Consider the following 19,327-nt stretch of genomic DNA (forward strand, 5'->3'; position numbering starts at 1 on the left):
GGTCCCAGCGCCTGCCAACCTAGCAGTTGGAAAGCACCCTCGGGTGCAAGTAGATAAATAGGGACCGCTTACTAGTGGGAAGGTAAACGGCGTTCCGTGTGCTGCGCTGGCTTGCCAGATGCAGCTTGTCATGCTGGCCACGTGACCCGGAAGTGTCTGCGGACAGCGCTGGCTCCCGGCCTCTAGAGTGAGATGAGCGCACAACCCTAGAGTCTGTCAAGACTGGCCCGTACGGGCAGGGGTACCTTTACCTATGCAGAACAAAATAAAAGTTACATATATGGTGGATACAAGAAAAGCTGTGTCAGTCTCTTCTTGGTTATCAGAATGTCTCAGATTGTTGTAAGATCCATCAAATTTCTGATGTTGGTCATTGTTACACTCTTCATTCTCTTCCATTCCTCAGCTGCCTCATGAGAGATAAAGGATGTATAGCCCTCAAATATTCCATAGTACCTTCATACATCACAGTACCTTCATACAACAAAAGTATTTTTCTCAAGCCTCTGCCATTGTTTAAAGCCACCCTTTTCCTGTTAGTTCTCTCCATGCTTGCTTTACTCAAACCTTTGCCATAATTTTAAACCACCATCTTCCCCCTCTCAGTGTCTCTCCCTTCTCGCTCCAATGCCATGGCCACTGTTGTTGTGCAAACTGTCTTCACTTTTGCCCCCCTATTCTGCCCTGTGTTTATTGTTGTTTAGTTGTTTAGTCGTGTCCGACTCTTCGTGACCCCATGGACCAGAGCACGCCAGGCACTGCCTCCCACAGTTTGGTCAAACTCATGTTAGTAGCTTCAAAAACACTGTCCAACCATCTCATCCTCTGTCGTCCCCTTCTCCTTGTGCCCTCAATCTTTCCCAACATCAGGGTCTTTTCCAGGGAGTCTTCTCTTCTCATGAGGTGGCCAAAGTATTGGAGCCTCAGCTTCAGGATCTGTCCTTCCAGTGAGCACTCAGGGCTGATTTCCTTAAGAATGGGTAGGTTTGATCTTCTTGTAGTTCATGGGACTCTCAAGAGTCTCCTCCAGCACCATAATTCAAAAGCATAAATTCTTCGGTTGTAGCCTTTTCCCCTTCTGAGCGTTGCCCCAGGGTGGGAAGACAGAGGAGTCAATGGACACCAGGGTGTAGTTCACGGAGAAAGAGTTTATTCAGTTCTGCGCAGAGGCAGCCAGCGGAATCGCTTTCAAAGGCTGGCCGGCCTTACAGCATGTTGGCAAGCAATTTTTATACCCTCCCCATCACCCCATACATCGTCATCCCTTTCCTTATCCAACCATACTACACAATTCAATTCATTCTCTTATCTGGCTCGTGCAGTGCCCTTTTAGCCCTTCTTCATTGGTCCCTGACACCACCCTCTCTGAACATGTGCTCTGTCTCTGCTTGCATAGCTTCCTTTAATGTAACTTGTTTACTGCGGCCGCGCCCTCACATATCTCACCCTGCGTCATTTTCCCTATCTCTCTCTCTGCACGTCCCAGGGCGTGCCCTCAACCTCCCTTTCACATTCTTGTGCCCTTCACGGTGATCAGCCTTCTTTATGGTCCAGCTCTCACTTTCCTGTGTTTATATAAACCCAAATTTGTGATGTGGCACTACATATATTCCAGTGGGGGCCAAGTAATGACCTCCTTATATTTTTATTATATATTGAGAAAGTCCTACACTGGGACCTCCTTGGCCCTAAGCATAGAACCACAGAGGGTGGTGAATGGTCCTACAAACAAACTCTTTCCTGACATACCAGCTCTTGGAAGCATATGGAGACATAAGAGGCCACACCTGCTGAAATTCCTTCTGCTACAAGCTATTAAGGATTCCCTTCCTCTTTTCAATCTTGCTTAACTGATTACACTTCAAGACATTTAATTGTGAGCCTGATTATTTGCAACTGCCTTTTTGCCAAGTAACAATACTATTGCATTTAATATTATTGTTTTTAAAGATCTTATGATGATTTATGTAGAAACGATTCAAATTTGGTTGCACTTCTTGATGTGTTTTATTTATTGTTTATGGTTGCATTGCAGGGGGTTAAACTACATGGTCCTTGGGCTCCATTCCAACTCTACAATTCTCTAATTGCACGCAAATTGTTTCCGTGTTGTAAGCCGCCTTGCGCATGGTTTTAACTATGCAACGGACAGCATACGAATAAAATTAAAAGTGAAACGAAATGAGACGAGATGATGAAGAAGAAGAAGTAGATATTATAGGATTATTTCAGCTTATTTTGACGTTGCTTCAGCTCCGCTGGGCTTGAGGGCGGGAGACTGAGCTAAACCCCCGTTTAGAACCTACGACGACCCCTTCCCCTTCGACGCCAAACTACCTCCGAAGGCCTCAGTACCGCACGCCGAAGACTACGTTTCCCAAAGTGCTCCGCTCTCAGCTTAGGGTCGCTCTGCCAATTCCGAACTCCCCTTTCGCTCATTCGAGTTCCGTCGCAGGGGAAAGGGCTGAGGCATAGAGGGCGCTGCGTCTGCGAATTGCGAGGAATTGAAGGACGGTCCCTGACGCCGCACATCCCCCGGCCTGAGAGGAAGAGCGAGAGCGAGCTGCCGGGGCCTAGCGATGAGTTACCTCAGCGAAAGCGGCGGGGCCGTTAGGTCCCTCCTCGACTTGTGAGTGGCCGGCGGGGCGAGCGGGGTCTTCACTCGTGCGTCCCCCCACCCACCATGAACCTCTCCCGGCACCAGGAAAACCACCTTATTTCACCTCCATCTCCGACGTCACCCTTATTATGTCCTCCCCGCCTCTTCGCTAACCTCTTTGCTGCCCTTTGTCCGGATTCTGCCCCTGGGATGTGCCAACAAATCAACGAGGAGACGCGTGCCCCTGAGCGTGTGCAGAGAGCAGTTTTAAATAGCTGCGCGGAAGAGGCCGTTTCAGCAGGTGCGGCTTGGCCGACAAGCAAGCCTGCTGAAATTCCACCTTGCCTTGAGTAGTGGTTAGAGCCCTTGGGCTAGGGAGCAGCCCGATACAAATTCCATGAGGAGGGAGGGAGAGCCATGTACGGCACCTTGAGCCCCTTGGCGGAAAGGTGGGATGGAAAAATATAATAAATAAACAAACCTGGCTGTTCTTCTATTGAGAAGTGTGACCAACTTCACCCTGGGACCATTATAGCTGTGCTTTTAATAATACTGTAATATAATAATAATATCATTGAGCTGCAAGGCTTTCTCGGGTGACCCTGCATTTATCTAATACCTGGAAAAACTTCACCTGTTGGTTTTCCAGCTGTTAGAGATACAAAAAAAACACACACAAAAACCCCCCAAAAAACCTGGTTCCTAAGACTTAGGTTTCAAAATCCTTTAAACAATAAGATCTGGACAAAAATTGGTGAAGTAGTAGAATTTTATTGAAGGAAAAGCATGGTTGAACAAGGATGGGTGACCAATGCAGGCACACCCTAATGAGGAAAAACAGTTTATATAATCTGCCCCCCCAACCGCCAAAAAGTCCCTACTTTACATGCCCACCATGGAGGAGCATGCAAAGTTTACAACATATCGCGTCCGCCTTAACATTTTACCATCCCACTTCCCCATGTTAATCATTGCACAAATATTGTCAAAGCATCTTTACATTTTATATTTTGATGCAAGCAACCCCTTTATTCTTATCTCAAATTGTCCTATTTTGATGTGTTAACCACTATTTGTTCCATATGCAGGTGTAAGCTAGTTTGTTATCTGATAAGGCTAAGAGGACAAACCCCAAGTTAACCACCAAATATCCTAGCTACAGGTGCGAGCTGCTCTTGAGTCTAGGTTCTTAACAGTGAGCTGCATGACTTTTGCTAAATCTGCATTCCTTATTCGGTGGAATCCCTTGTGGTTACCCTATCAGCTATAAACTATCAAATTCTATGCTCACTATTATCTTAGCAGGCAGCTGCTCTTTAGACCTTTAGACTTTTATGAAAAAGCAAAAATATAGCAGCATTAAAAATTGAGAAGTAATGGAAAGGCAAAGAGTTGCTTAGAAACATCCTATTCAAAAAATGGCCAAGCTATATATTGTGGTAGGTGTGTCTTAATAGGATCCACTAATAAAAGCATTCTTGTAATAAGAAGCATTAATAAAAGCATCCTTATCCTAGGGAAACAATGAAAAAGCAACGTATTTCCCACACCAGCCTCATGTGTCTGTTGACAGCACAAGCAGTTTAACAGAAGCTTAAGAAGTCTGTATGGGGAATAAATTGGGCATAAGTTCTTAAACTGAAACTGTTCTTAACCTGAAGCACCACTTTAGCTAATGGGGCCTCCCGCTGCCACTGCACTGCCACCACATGATTTCTGTTCTCATCCTGAAGCAAAGTTCTTAACCCGAGGTACTATTTCTGGGTTAGCGGAGTCTGTAACCTGAAGCATCTGTAACCCGAGGTACCACTGTACGTGATAAAAATTGTGCTGGAAGCAGTTTTGACCTCCCATGTTACTTGTATTCTGAACAATTAAATTTACAGTTGCTTACATAAAAATATTCTGTAATGGATCTGAATAGTGATCCAGCTCTGCAGACAACAGTGGACAGAGAGATGCCTCTAAGAAACTCACAGGCAGAGCAAATTGGAAATAGCCATCACAGTTTCTAAATAGGAGATTTCTTTCAACTGGCTACTAGCTATTGGGAGACATTTCTATAAATTTGTCTGATCTCAGGAATCCTTGACACACTGAGTAGCCCCTGAATTCATTTTCATTGTTTGTCTGCTTATGTGCTCTTCAAATGTTTTTTCCAGGACGGTTTTCATAATGTTAAAAACACAAAATTTATAAAAAATACGAAGTACAATAATCAAATAATCAAATCCTACAACATACTTATTTTATTTACAGTATATAGAGATTTCCAAACACTTTTCAAGTGCCTATATAGCATTACTGAGAGTGACTTCCAGCAGAACCTGGGCACAGAGCAGAGGATTCTGGGGGCATGCTGAAGGGTACCCATTCGTTCATCCAGGGCACTGGGACTCTATAGCACACCCAGTACTGATGTGGAAATCGAACTACAGGACAACTTTTGTTTCATGCCTAATGCTCCTCTTCATTCCAAGTGGCTGAAAGAGGTCTTAGCATACGTTTACCAGAGTGTCCTCTGAATATGATACAAAGTGCATAGTAGTTATACAGTAAATGTCATGCACAGTACAGAGATTCACTTCTTCAAATACAGTGGAATATTACCAAGAGTTCAAAGCAGTATTTTAACATGTTGCATAAATAGTTGTTTGCCCTAAGATTTATTTTACATAGCAATAATTTTGCTTATTGGCAGTCTGCAGTGTTACAACATTTTTGTGCGACTTTGTTCTTGTGACTAAAGCAGTATGTGAATCAGCAATGTCACCCTCACCCTTATTCCATGTCACCTTCACTCTTATTGTTGATCAGAGCAAAGTTCATTATCCTTAATCCTGAAGTCATAATTTATTGATTTCTCTTAACTCTGGCTGCACGTTGCAGGGGAATTTAGTCACATTGAGCAAACTGCCTTTCAGCCAATGATCCTTTTCACTCAGAAGCTCTTGATGAGCATCTGAGGAACCTCAAAGTTCCCAAAGTGCAGTTTAAAACTAAATGTCTCAATAATAATTAAGCTTAATGTGGGGAACCTTTGATCTTCCAGATGTTGCTTAACTTCAACTACCATCAGCCCTGGCCATGGGCCATGCTTCCTGTAGCTGATGGGAGCTGTAGTTCAGCAACAAAGGTTCTGCACACTTGCTCCAAGCCATTCAGAACTGAATATACATATATTTGTGATTAGAACTCATTTAAAGTTGTGTTACGGTAAATGTTTTTTGATATGAGTAAACTTTGTGAATATCTTTTCCACTTGTTTGTGTATGTCAGGTGGACTTCAACATGTTGGACTCCCACCAGCCCCAACCATCACAGTCATAAGACAGGTGTGATGGGAATACAACAATACCTGGAAGGACATAGGTCCCCTGCCTCTGGTGTACATCTTTTTTCCCCCCTCATTACCTAATTTTGTACTAGGTGCTGGATAGCCCCGCCCCCCAAGAGAAGTCCCTGTTGTTACAGTCTAAGAAATTGTGCTTACATAATTGTTTCCCAAGTTGCCAAGAAAGTGTGTCATCTTATGACTACTTTTTGTTCTTTCCCCTCCTCCCCTCCAGAAGCCTTCATTGCTTAACGAGGAACATATCCAGATATGCGGAAGATATTAAGCCTTTGCCTCCCAACATCAAAGATAAACTGATCAAATCATTGAGTGTCCAAGGGTGGATAAGTGATTCAAATATTAATACGGTAAGGTGGCACTTTGAGCACAACTCTCCACCTTGTCATCATTGGGACTTACAAACAATACATATTTATATTTGCATTTATTCCTGCTGTCTTTTCCATAGTCAAAGCCAAGGCTGTGTATTTGATAGAGCGTTGTTCTAGGACCTGGGAAACCAGGGTTCTAATCCAGACTCAGCCATGTAGTTCATTAATGAAAGTGTCCTTTATGAGATGACCTCCAGGAAAGTGTTGGGCTGGATGCAATTCAATGCCATATTTCCTGGCTGTGTGATTTGTGGTGGGGCATTATTTTGGAGTGTAGTGCCCCAGTTCATTATTCATTTCTGCATATTTTAACAATATGACAGTGTATTGTGCCCCAATAAAGTGGTGGAGTTGATGTGATTTAATGTCAGTTCCCAGAGGATGCTGTCCTGGATGTATGGGTCTGTGATTTGTGATGTCCCAAAGCTTATTGATCGTACACCCCTAGTTCTTCATTTGCTGTTGTCATTTGAGGTCACCATGTTCTCATGAGTATTGAACAAACACAAATAATTTGATTGCAGAAAAGTAGTGTGCATCTTGAAAGGGACATTCTTCAGGTCATTGGGATAATATGGGGCATTCTAAAATTTACTTTGGAGTTCAGTGACATGTCAAGTTTTGTTTTGTTTTTTAGTTTTCTGATTGAGCTATATTTCAAATTCCTACACAGATAAGGAGCTAGGAACAAGTAACAAACTTAAGCATCAGAAGAGTTAATTATTATTTCTCTTTCAACAAAACTTGCATTTTTTTCTTTAAAAAACAAAACAAAAAACTTGCATTTTCTCATTTGCATTTACCCACACCTGCACCATTCTGCCATTTAGGCTAGTTCCTCTTCTCTTTGGTGCTGAATTTGATTATCTCATATTACCTTGAAGAATGTTCAGATACAGTATATGAAGGAATCTGGATTTGATAAGGACAATCTATCATGAAGTAGAGTTGCATCTAGCAACATTTGCCTTCAGCGTAGTATACTCCTCTTCTAAATTGTTACATTAGCCTCAAATGGGAACCATGGCTGAAACCTTTGCCTGAGTTTAAAGTTCTGTTCCAAACATGACTCATCTTCCATATACAGGCCAGTTTCTAATGGCAAAGCTATTAAAATCCGTAAGCTTAAATAAACTGGCAAAATGATCAACCGCTTGCCTATGGAAAGAGGGCACAGTAATTTTATTATCCAAAGAAGAATTCTATTTGCTGACCCCTTGACAAGCTTGGGATACCTGCTAGATCTTCCAGGAGGGAATAAATTAGATGTAATACTGATCTGTTGCTGACAAGGCATATCTGCTATTGTTTTAAATAAATTTGAGGTGATAGAGCAAAAGTTAAAGCTGTGGTAACAAACATGCATTTTGCAGATAGTACTTCAGGGTCTTTTGTGAGTAAGGACAGAAAAGCTCATTAAAATCTTAATGAATATTAAATGAATTTATTATTTATTGGTAGAGTCCCAAGGGCCATGTCAGGGGACTGCCATCGGGGCTGGGGAGGGAAGCAGGGGGATACAGAGAGCCTCCAAGGCTTCTGAGGAGCAGCCCCTCATCGAGCGGTGGGGAAAGCCACACCTCCAGTGGAGCGGAGGGGGAAGGGGATAGCCAGGCGAGGGGAGGGCTCAAAGATGCTACCAGCTGGCCAGGAGACAGACACGCCATTTCTGTCACCCAGCTTACGCAGAGGGGTGAAACGTAAGGAGGGGAGGCAGAGATGTGGGGTGTCTAAGTTCTTATGTTGGGGAGAAACCGGAAGGGGCCACTCCTGGAACCTGCAAGCGACTAGGACGGACATGAACGTTGTGTTTCTGCACTGTATATAGTTTACACCAATAAAACCTGTAAAAGACAGGTCAGAGTCCTGCCTGGTTACTCGCGAGCAACCACCACCAGCCCCTGACAGGCCAGATAAAGAGGAATGGAAGGTTACATTTGGCCCTCAGGCCTAAGGTTCCCCATTCCTGTGCTGCGCCACGTAGAGCTTGACAGAAATATTTTCATTTTAGGTTTTGCACCCTGCAGTAGAGGCACTCGACCTTCGGGACTGTGATGTTTCAGATAATGCCTTGCAACAGCTTTGTAACTGCAAACAACTTAAGAAAATTAACTTGAACATTTGGAAAGGCAACAGACTAACAGTCACTTCGGAAGGTTTGTTTTCTATGTGATATTTATTTCAAAGGACAGTGAAGAAATTAAGCTTCATTCAGGCTTTCTTCTTCTTCCCCAAATAGGATTCTCATTATCATTTTTAGTAAATAAATACCCAGAGGATTGGATTTCCTTCCAAAATGCTGCTCTGAAGGCTACACATTCTCTTTCTTTGTAGTTTGGAGCTTTTTCATGACTCAGGAAGCTGCCTTATGCTAAGTCAGAGCATTGATCCATCTAGCCCAGAGCACCATCTGCTCTTACCGGCTCCAGCTAACCACATCATTGCAGCAAATAGCAACCCTGCTTTGTGAGGAGCTTTTAACTAAAGATGCGAGAGACTTAACATAAGAAGAGTCTTGCTGCTTCAGGCCAAGGGCGCATCTTGCCTAGCATCTTGTTCTCACAGGGGCCAGCCAGGTGCTTATGTGAAGCCCACAAGTAGATGGTTTTGGGCTAGAACATTAGGCAGTTAGAAAGGAAGGTTCAAAAGAAGTCAGAGCTATGCAACAAGCTGCCTTCCGGAGCTGAAGGGCTTTCTTTTGCTGGAGGTATTTAAGCAGAAGCTGAATGTCCATTTCCCAGGGGTGTTGCAGTTGCATCCTCCATTGTGGATCCTGCACTGAGCAAGGGGTTGGATTAGATTGCCTTCAAGGTATCTTACAAGGTTGCAGGGTGTGCTGTAAAGCAAGGGTGAGAAACATCTGGCTCTCCAGATATTTTTGGACTGCAAACCCCATCATCCCCGACAATTGTCTAGGATAACAGGGGCTGTTGGGAATTGGAGTCTAATAAACATCTGAAAGGCTACAAGTTCCCCACCCTGGCCTAAAGGCACATGATACATCAACCTTGCTGAAGTCCAAGTCTGGGAGACCATCTCAGAATCCTTTGTGTATCACTTTGAGCTCTACTACAGGAGAAAGGTGGGATATGAATGTAAATAAAGCAAATGAATGTCATTTTAGGTACCAGTTATACAAATAGAAAAGGAAGGATTAGATGAGAACAAGCTAACACTTATGCCCATTCACATCAATGGTCCTAAGGACACTTAACTCTACAGTGATACCTCGGTTTACGAACAACCCTGTTAACAAACTATTTGGTTTACCAACTCCGCAAAACCGGAAATAGTGTTCCGGTTTGCAAACTTTACCTCGGTCTACAAACGGAAGCCGAACAGTGGAAGGGCACTGGCAGCAGGCGGCCTCATTAGGGAAAGCGCACCTCGGTTTAAGAACGGATTTGGTTTAAGAACGGACTTCAGGAACGGATTAAGTTCATAAACCAAGGTACCACTGTATACTGAATTGCAACCATTATTAGTAGAGCACAATGAATATACTAATCTGATGCCAAAGTGGCCAGCATTCTAAAGTTATAAGCAGAATTGATATTTGAGGTTAGTATCCCTCAGGTTTGACTGTAATTTGTAATATTAATGCCCAAAGTGTTTTGATATGTTGCTCTTAAAGTAATAATTTCTTCTAATATGCTCTTCTATTCGAACTTCTGGAGATGAACGTGAGAATGATGTGCTTTGTTTATCCAACAGGGGTTGCAGCACTGGCCTTGTCATGCCCTTATTTACGTGAAGTCTCTTTTAAAAGATGTAGCAACATTACAGATAGTGGAGTCCTTGCCCTTGCCCTCCACTGCCCACTTTTGCAAATAGTTAACATAGGTGGATGTTCCAGCATTACAGATACATCACTGCAAGCTCTTGGACAGAACTGCCAATCTTTACATAGTGTGGATTTTTCATCTACCCAAGTAAGATTGTTGGCAAATATATATCTTGTTGGCATAGATATCTTGCAAAATGGCATTGTTAAAATGATACTCTTGAGAACTGACTCTTACTTCACTAAATTGCTATTGGTATTTAGAGAGACTGTCTTGATAAAAGTGCATTTGGCCTCTTTTGCTTTCACAGTTACCGTATTTTTCACTCTGTAAGACGCACCAGACCACAAGACGCACCTAGTTTTTGGAGGAGGAAAACAAGAAAAAAAATATTCTGAATCTCAGAAGCCAGAACAGCAAGAGGGATCGGTGTGCAGTGAAAGCAGCAATCCCTCTTGCTGTTCTGGCTTCTGTGATAGCTGTGCAGCCTGCGTTCGCTCCATAAGACGCACACACATTTCCCCTTACTTTTTAGGAGGGAAAAAGTACGTCTTATAGAGCAAAAAATACGGTACCTTAATTTTGCTTAGTGTGGTTGCATTAGATAAAATGAGTGTTTTGAGCCTACCACAGGAAATGTGGACTCTTATCTATAAATTGCAGTGAAGTTTGTTGCGAAAATAGTCATCTGGCTTGTAAATCTAGTGTTTCCCATTTCCCTTCCCTTCCCACCCATTTTACACTTGTAGCTTACATCATCAGAGTGCAGTATTAAAATAAATTCAGCAGAGTAAATAATATTTGATTGATATAAAAGTGGAAAACTGATTTGAATAGTTATAGTAAAATTATGCAGGAAAATGTAATATGAAATATGAACCATTGAAGGAGAAGAAGGGAAGACAGTGAGAGCCAACTATTGACGACTGTGGAGAAGAGCCTAGATGTTCCTGGAACCTGGTCGTCCATGGTGGTTCTGGTCTGCTCCCTGGTTTTTGGAGGACGAATGCCCAAGAGGTCCTTACCTACGGCCTTCTTAGGGCAGGCAGCGCCTCCTTCCAGGCTCCTGGCTGGGCATCCAACCACGCAACAGTTGGTAGGCGCATGGTCTGTCTGCTAGTATGGGGACAGGGAGGCCTGGCAAGACCAGGTTTCTGCCTGTTTTGGAGGGCTGGTAAGACAAAAATTCTGCAGTATCACGTCGGAAGAGTTTGGGCTTGTTGTGATTATTTGTAGCAGAAACACTACTGCTGAGGCTGCCGGAGGTTCAGGGCTGCTGCATGCACAGCTAATGCAGAGTTAACAGAAGATAATGGGGTTGAGTAGTGCTACTGAATAGTAATGTAAGAATAAGAATAAGAATAATAAGAGTAATGTATAGATACAAAATTAAAATAAAAAAGGAAGTGAAAGGAAAGGAAATGAAAAGATAAGGTGAAAGAGGAAACTAGAAGAGGAACTGCAGATAAGTCAGACTAGGGGTAACCCTGCCAAAGCTAGTGAGAATTGACCAATAAACCAGTTGCTGTGTGGCTGCACTAAGCAAGGTTAATATTTAACAATATGTGATTCTGTGAATGAAAAGAAAGCACCCAGGATTTATAAGTTGATATATTGGAAGCAATCACACAATATACAATCTGCAGGTTTGAGGCTCAGTTAACTAATTCTATCAGGAGGGGGAGCAATTCATTTATTCAGATGGGGGGAGCGATTCATTGGAGGGAGTAATCAATGCGGCAAAGGCATGGCATAATTAAAATCCAGAAACATAATTAAATATAGGTGCAGTCAGTGATGCAAGTGCATTAATATAAAGCATAATCAGAGGGAGCAATTCATCACATAACATTCGTGCAGAAAACCAATTAAATAGCTGGTGTCCTTCACGCCATGCTTGGAGGTCTCTTCCATATTGATCCTCTCCATTTTCTGATCAGAACCACTCTTCCTGTTCCTCTCTTTGCTTGTTTGCTTCTTCTCTTTTGACTCTTGCTGCTCTTCAACATATATATTCCCCAGAATTTGGTGCAAAAGTTATTTTTCCAGCTAATTACAGATCAGGGATGTGACTTTTCCAAGGAAGCTCCCTTTTGCTTGGAACTGTCAGATATTCTTGAATCTTTGTGGGTCCCCAGTTTGAAATGTAATAAATGGGTGTCTAATGGCAGAAAGGTTAAAAGCAGTTATAAACATAGCAAACCTTCATACAGAGTATCACAGCTTTTGGCTAAATTTAAAAGGGGTTCCTAGACTGGAGTATCCCTTCCAGAAACTCAGAAGAAATGGATGCAGGCTTTAAGTGAAAAGATAGAAAGACTGAAATACAAATGCACATAGGCACAGCCTAAAAAATGAGGAGGCTTCCAAGAACCCCATAAAAATGTCGGAACGCCGCTCGGCCAAGCTGATAAGGCCTCATCTTCCTCCGAGCCGAGCCTTTGAAATCGCCTCCGACGTGTTTGATGACCTGAGCCTTTGATAAGGCCTCCAGCACAGTCTATCCAGCAGGGTTCCCAGCACAGGGAAGAGACGAGAGGTTTGGCTACATTGTAAAGAGTTTTATTTCTAATCTACGCAGAACAGAAAAGACATCCTCTCTCTATGCAAGCAGAGAGCAACTGAACAAAGAAACAAAGGAAACAGGAAACCACTAACGTCACAACACGTCTCCCTTTCCCGTGAGACTGCAAGGTCTCTGGAATGTAAACAGAGTCCTGTGACTCCACGCAGCTGCACAGTGATAACAGAAGCTAACAGCAAAGCCATGTTTCTTATACACTTTCAGATTACACAAATGATTTCTGAGTAGCCAATCAAATGATTACAACAACTTCCCCATAGGAATTACAGCCTATGGTCATCATTCTAAATCAAATAGAAACCCTTATACAGTACTCTTTTTACTAGCCCACTCCAGCCTTCTCATTATAATAATATGTGATCATACATTGTCATCCTTCAAGGTCTACTTTAATTAATATCTAATTAATTAATTCTTCACATGTCTACAAACATCTATTCTTAATCACCCATGATTAATATATTCATTCTCTACATTAACATAAATTCAGTGATACTGTTCCGCCTGGTCGATCTCCTTTCATGTATTCTCAACTTTTAATTCTTTCACATTAGAATACAGGATGTACGTGAAGCAATCTGGTTTTTTCCTTAGATTGGTGAGAGTTCATACATGGATTGCTAAGCAGCACTGCTAATATAAAATACTGAGTTTTAACAAACAAAAGAGTGTCCTAACAGAGAGATAAATGGAGATAGGAAATTCTTCATCTGCTTTGCATGCAGAAGGTCCCAGGTTCAACCCCTGGCCTCTCCAGGTAGGCCTGAGAGAGACTTTTGTTGCAACGGTTTTTAATAAAGGTACCAGTGACCAACTCAAATAGAGTCCAAGAATTGACAGACGCAGCAATTGGAGAAAAAGAAGGTGAGGTTTACTGCTGAGCAATAATTGACCCAGTGGAATCCTTTCCAAAGACCGGGCCCCAAGCTCTGTCGGCCTGGGGCTTTATACCTGAGTACATACATCACAGATCATGACATAATCGAATATAATTGCGAACGAAAGCAAAATAAGCTAATGAGCGCATTCAAGCCTTGCTCCTGACCGTACAAAGAGTTCTTCTCCCAACTTCTGTTTTTTTTAGTTTGAACATGCAGTCTTGAGGCAGGCTTGACCTTTCTCCTAGATTTATTGCAAGAATAGAAACTTAAGGCAAGGAGGAACTTTAACTGTTACTCCCAGGCGGCCATCTGTTCATAAAGGACATTTGCGGTTAGCACCTTCCTGTTTCACTGCATAGACTTTGTCTTGACAAGGGGGTGGGGGGAGAGATGTACCAGCACATCTGATTTATCGCTTCACCTCTTGTAGAGAGAACAAGAAGGTACTAGGACAAAGTTCATTTAAACTTTGCAGATTTAAGCAATTTGCTGTTAAGCTAAGCAGAAGCTTTCACGATTCAAACATGGATTATAAAATCATTGTAAAAATCTCTGGTTATATGTGAATATATGAGAATATATTTGATAACTGATTATATGGATAACTGATTATATGAAAAGCATAAGGGTAAAATTCCTCCAGGTCCTGCTTCACTGCCTGAAACCCTGGAGATCCATGGAGATCTCCTACAGTTGTAGGAGAGCCAGTCAGGAGAGAGAATACTGAGCTAGATGGACCAATGGTCTGTGCTGGTATTGAGGCATCTGATCAAGGCCTGTATTTTAGAATGAGCTTAAAGATATATTTGCAAATGTTTGTATGTTTCATGCCAGGCAGAAACCAGCTGGCTAAGTACTCTGGCAGTTGTTTATCTTCCTCCCATCAGACTGAGCCATATTTTCCTAAGGTTAAAGGGCAAGAGCTAATGGGAAAAGCAGCTGGCTGAGAACCATGAGCCATCTGTTTTAGCCATTTGTTTTGGAGTGTAGGGGCAAAAGGGCAAAAGGTGATCTGGTATATGGCTACTTGTCTGCCATTTATGGATAAAAGGAAATATAGCTCTTTGTCTCCCATAAAAGGTAATAGGAAGTGGGTGTATCTTTTATGATTGGTTCTAGCAAACAGCCAATAGGAATTTCAACCCGGCTGATTGGACAGAGGCAGCCAAAGGAGGAGCAAGGGGGCTGGGCTGAGGAAATATAAGTGCTGGCCATCAGGGCTGGAGTGGGCAGAGCTTTTGGTAACCATATACCACTGTGCCTATCATTTATTTGTCTGACAAATAAATCATTATTTTAATTTATCTATTGCTGCGTTGAATATTTCATTCCAGCTAAGCGTTAACCACAAGCAGGGTGCTACAGTATAAGGAAGCTTCCTCTGTTTCTGTTGCTAAGCCATGCTTTGGCTTAGTGTGATGTTTGTACTAAGTCAGAGAAAGGCCTGAAAAGTGGCATAATTGCACATATATATAATTTTTCTGTCATTTAAAGAGAATATATTAATTTGGCTTCCATTTGTGTAAAATTCAAGTTTATAAGACATGCAAATTGAAGAAAACCAGGCTGAAGTTGTTATGGTTTTTGTTTTGTTTTTTTTACAGGATTGCTTTAATGTTTTGGTTTATTGAAGTGGACAGTTACTATAGTTTTATTCAGTGTACCAACAAAAATTCTGATTTTGTCCCATCCAGGTTACTGATGACGGTGTAATAGCACTTGTTAGTGGAATGTGTTCAAAGAATTTAAAGGTAACTTTTCAACATGTTTAGTACAAATCATTATTATTAGTAAATAGTATATTTAAATTTCATAATAGAATTAAGGGATTAAATCAGTGGCTATTAGTCAAAGACGACTAGATGCCCTGCTTGTGGGTTTCCAATAGACATCTGACTGGCCACTGTAGAAACAGAATGCTGCTGGACAAGAGGGGACTTTGGTCTGATCCAGCAGGGTGGCTCTTACTCTCATATGGGTTGTTTCCATTATTGCAGGGGTCAGCAAGGCTTACCAGGAATGGGCTGGATCACTTCTGCAGAGATCCTCCGTGGGCTGGACCGGTGCATATCCATGGCACTGGAAATCGCTTCTGCATATGCCCAGACGCCAAAAATTGCACCTGCGCAGAAGCGATTTTCAGCATCTGGGCATGCGCAGAAGTGATTTCTGGCACCACGGACATGCGCAGACGCGATTTCCGGCATCTGGGCTTGCACAGAAGCGATTTCCGGAGCCGTGGAAGAGAGTCCCTGCGCCATGCTGCGCTGGTTTTTTTTTAATGCTTTTTATTGATTTTCAAAACCAAAAATAATAATAAAACATAAACTTTTACATTCAACATTTTGTATCTTATTTACCCTGCGCAATTTTGCGCCCAGACTTCCTTCCTTCCCTGCTTCGGTTTTCCCAATTTACCATGCTGCGCTGGTTTAATGCAGCGCGTGGGGACTCGCCGAGTGTGCAGCTCGGTTTGGAGGTGGCTCACGGGCTGGTTAAATGGCCTCCTTGGGCCGCTTCCGGCCCATGGGCTGCAGGTTGGGGACCCCTGCATTATTGTCTGTAACAGTTACTGATGCTAGTATTCATTATCCCAAATAGGAAATCCATATGGAACGGTGTGTGAATCTGACTGACATAGCTGTGGAAGCTGTTCTCACTTGTTGTCCAAGGATATACATTTTTCTGTTCCACGGATGCCCACTGATAACAGGTGATTAAAGTGCAGCTTACTAGCTAAGTTCAACAATAGATTCTGTCAACCTGTCTGAGCCTTAAGATCAGTCTCAAAGGCACTGCTCACAGACCCACCAACAGGATCCATCTCACTGGTGGGCACGAGAGACAGGGTATTTTCAGCAGTGGCCCCATATTTTCTTTTAAATGAGTTTAAAGATGTTTTTTATGTTGGTTGGTATTGTGAGTGGACTGGATTTTAAATTAGCTTTGCTCCTTTAAATGGTTTTAAAATATTGCAGTACATGTAATTGTGCATTGGTTTGCTGGTTTGATATATTCTTGCTGCTCTTTTAGCTTTTATATTTCAAATATGTTTTTCATTGCAAGCTGAAGGATAAATCTCCCTTTTCCTTCTAGTTTGAATCCATTTTGAGCAGTTAAACTCCACATTCTGTATTCACTGTCCCCTCCTAGTAGATAAAAACTAACTGTTTTAATCAGGACATGTCCTTGTACACTGAAAGAATGCAACAGATAATCACCAAGGCAATGATGAAATGAATGCTAGGCATGGTAATTTCATTTAACCTTAGGTCAGTAGGAGGGCTGATATCATAGTCAAAAGCAGATGTTGGTAGACAAGCAGTAATAGAGCAGTAAATAATAAATACATAGGTAAATGTTTCCTTACCACAATGCAACACAATTAAACTTGTTAAAATGGGAATAAGAGGCATGTTTCTATTTTTCTAACAGTCTTCAGAGACAGAATGGTACACCACTACTCCCTGCTCCATATCTTGAAACAATATGCTTATCTCTCCTGTTCTAAAAAAAAAGCCTAACATTGTCCTGACTTAATCAGTCCACCTTCACAACTTAGTTAAAATTACGTTCACAGCAACTGCAATTTTAAACAGTTGCTCTTCGTATGCTTGGATGTAAGCCAAATACATTCTTGTATAACTTAGGTTTTGACAGTGTGCCTGTGTGGCTTCTGTCCAGATATGCTTGTTTATCAGAGCAATTGTTTAATTCAACTGCATCAGATACAAACAGTGCTTTTTTCCCAAGAAGTTGTTACAGTAAGCGCCACACTTTTTAACAACAAAAAGAGGTCCCAGTACTGCGTATCCTTGAGTACTCCCTGGGGAAGAAAAAGGGTACTGGATACAATGTTGCTAAAATTATTTTGCCTTGACGCTAGTACATTTTGTTCAATCAAAATTGGGTGTTTTCCACCCCAAAAAGGTGGTTTAAAACAGATGGGAATAAGAACAACAGTTTCAAAGCAACCTAAGTAAAACCCAGAAATAATAGCAAAACAACCACATTGACTTGCTCTAGTGTTAAGATCAGCAGGGGAAGGCCCCCTTGGCAGTTCTGCTGCCCTATGCAGTCTGATAGGCAGTGGTGTGTGAGAGTTGCTTCTCTGTGTTGGCTCTCTGTTTGTGGAATAACCTGCCCTCCTTCTGCTGCATTGCTGTTCTGTGCTGCTGTTTTGTTAGTTTGGTCATTTTATTTTATGTTTTTAATACAGTGTGCTGTTTTATTGTGAGGTTTTTGTAACTCAGTATGGGACCATTCAGTGAAGGGTAAAATAGGTAAAAACAATGAATGAATGTCTGCAGAAAACACTGGAATATAAACAACTGAAAACATGTTGAAACAAACATGTCTTAACCTGCTTAACCAGAAGAGAAGAATAAGCTTATTACAAGAGCCTGCAAAGCATTTATGCAGCAGATAGCAGCATCAATTTACTGATCTGGAGGCCCATTTCTTGTAGAAAGATCTCTGAAACTCATTCCTTCTTCCCCCTAAATTATTCGTTTGCATTACCCTTCCTACCTAGCATTTTCTTACCCTAGAGGAAATTGAATTGTCCAATGTATTTTCTCATCCTTGTTTCCTTGTTTTGCAGATCGTTCTCGAGAAGCCCTGGAACAGCTGGTTGGACCAAATAAGTTTAAGCAGGTTTCATGGACTGTTTATTGATTTTTCTTTAGTTGTTGATGGCATCTCTTTTTCAAGAAATAACCATTCCTGGAACGGCATGTCTCTGGTGTTGTAGAGTGTACTGTCTCCCACTGACATGCTTCGTTTCTGTTTCAACTGCCAAAGGTAGTGGCACTAATGTCGTGTTGGTTTTCTTGATTAACGAGAATGTTTCTCTTTTTTCCACTCCACATGATGGATTACGAATAGGAAGTTGTTAGTGTTCATGTAAGAGCAACAGGTCAGAACTGTAATTCAGGAATCATTATGTTCAAATGTTAAGTTCTGTGGCAGTGAAGAACTAACAGGGAAATGTGATGTGGCAGGTGGTGAGCCAGCAAGACATGACAGCCACTTTTGCATCTAAGCATTTTGTAAGGTCACTTGCGCAGCCATCACTTTGGGGAGGGTCAGTTATGTTTCAAGGTAGCCATTATAATTGGAGACATGAGGTTTAGTTTCCTGCATGCTGGTTCTTGTTTTGAAATAAATGCTCCTACCATCTTCAAGTTGTGAATGTATTTTCTTTCATTCCAAAGAATTAATGCATGTGTTTATAGTACTCATTACTTCTGTTTTTGGGTGGAAAGGTTAACATATGGCTTTGTTCTAATATCTCCTAGCCAGGATACCACTTTCTGGCCCAATGAGGAACGTAGTAGTGAAAACTAGAAGGTATACTGCTATCTAGTCTAGGAATTTGGATTTCTTCCTTAACGCTGTATAAGAGTTGTTTGATCATGTACAGCCCATGCATTGCCAGAGAAAAATGAGTATTCAAACGAAAGGTTTCAATAGGATTTGAGTGTCTTGTCCATCTGCAGCATAGTATACTATAGAACATTAAAAACCTCTGTTTTTATCTCATTTTGTATCATTTTATATTACATACCTGTATAACATTAAATATTACATAGAAATATCTATGGCTGTTAATAACAGCCTCATTAAAGTTACTAATACGGTATATCTGCCCCACTGCATTCTTGCTTCAAGGCTGCTAGCGGTGACTTTCATGACCAAGGGAGAATACAAACTTAAAATATTCAGAGAACACTTCCACTAGTTGTGCTGG

The 19,327-nt window shown here is 41.8% G+C and overlaps 1 protein-coding gene across 1 annotated transcript; it reads left to right on the forward strand.

The window, feature by feature from the left end:
• The first annotated feature begins 2,395 nt into the window (after positions 1-2,395).
• On the forward strand, positions 2,396-19,114 carry AMN1 (antagonist of mitotic exit network 1 homolog). Its single transcript, XM_028747024.2, has 7 exons — positions 2,396-2,629; positions 6,169-6,301; positions 8,337-8,481; positions 10,040-10,257; positions 15,270-15,326; positions 16,177-16,288; positions 18,179-19,114. The coding sequence occupies exons 1-7, from the start codon at positions 2,580-2,582 to the stop codon at positions 18,250-18,252; spliced, it is 789 nt and encodes a 262-aa protein (XP_028602857.1). The 5' UTR covers positions 2,396-2,579; the 3' UTR covers positions 18,253-19,114.
• The last annotated feature ends 213 nt before the right edge of the window (positions 19,115-19,327 follow it).

Source organism: Podarcis muralis, chromosome 10 (assembly GCF_964188315.1).
Source record: "Podarcis muralis chromosome 10, rPodMur119.hap1.1, whole genome shotgun sequence".
Taxonomy (NCBI): Eukaryota; Metazoa; Chordata; class Lepidosauria; order Squamata; family Lacertidae; genus Podarcis; species Podarcis muralis.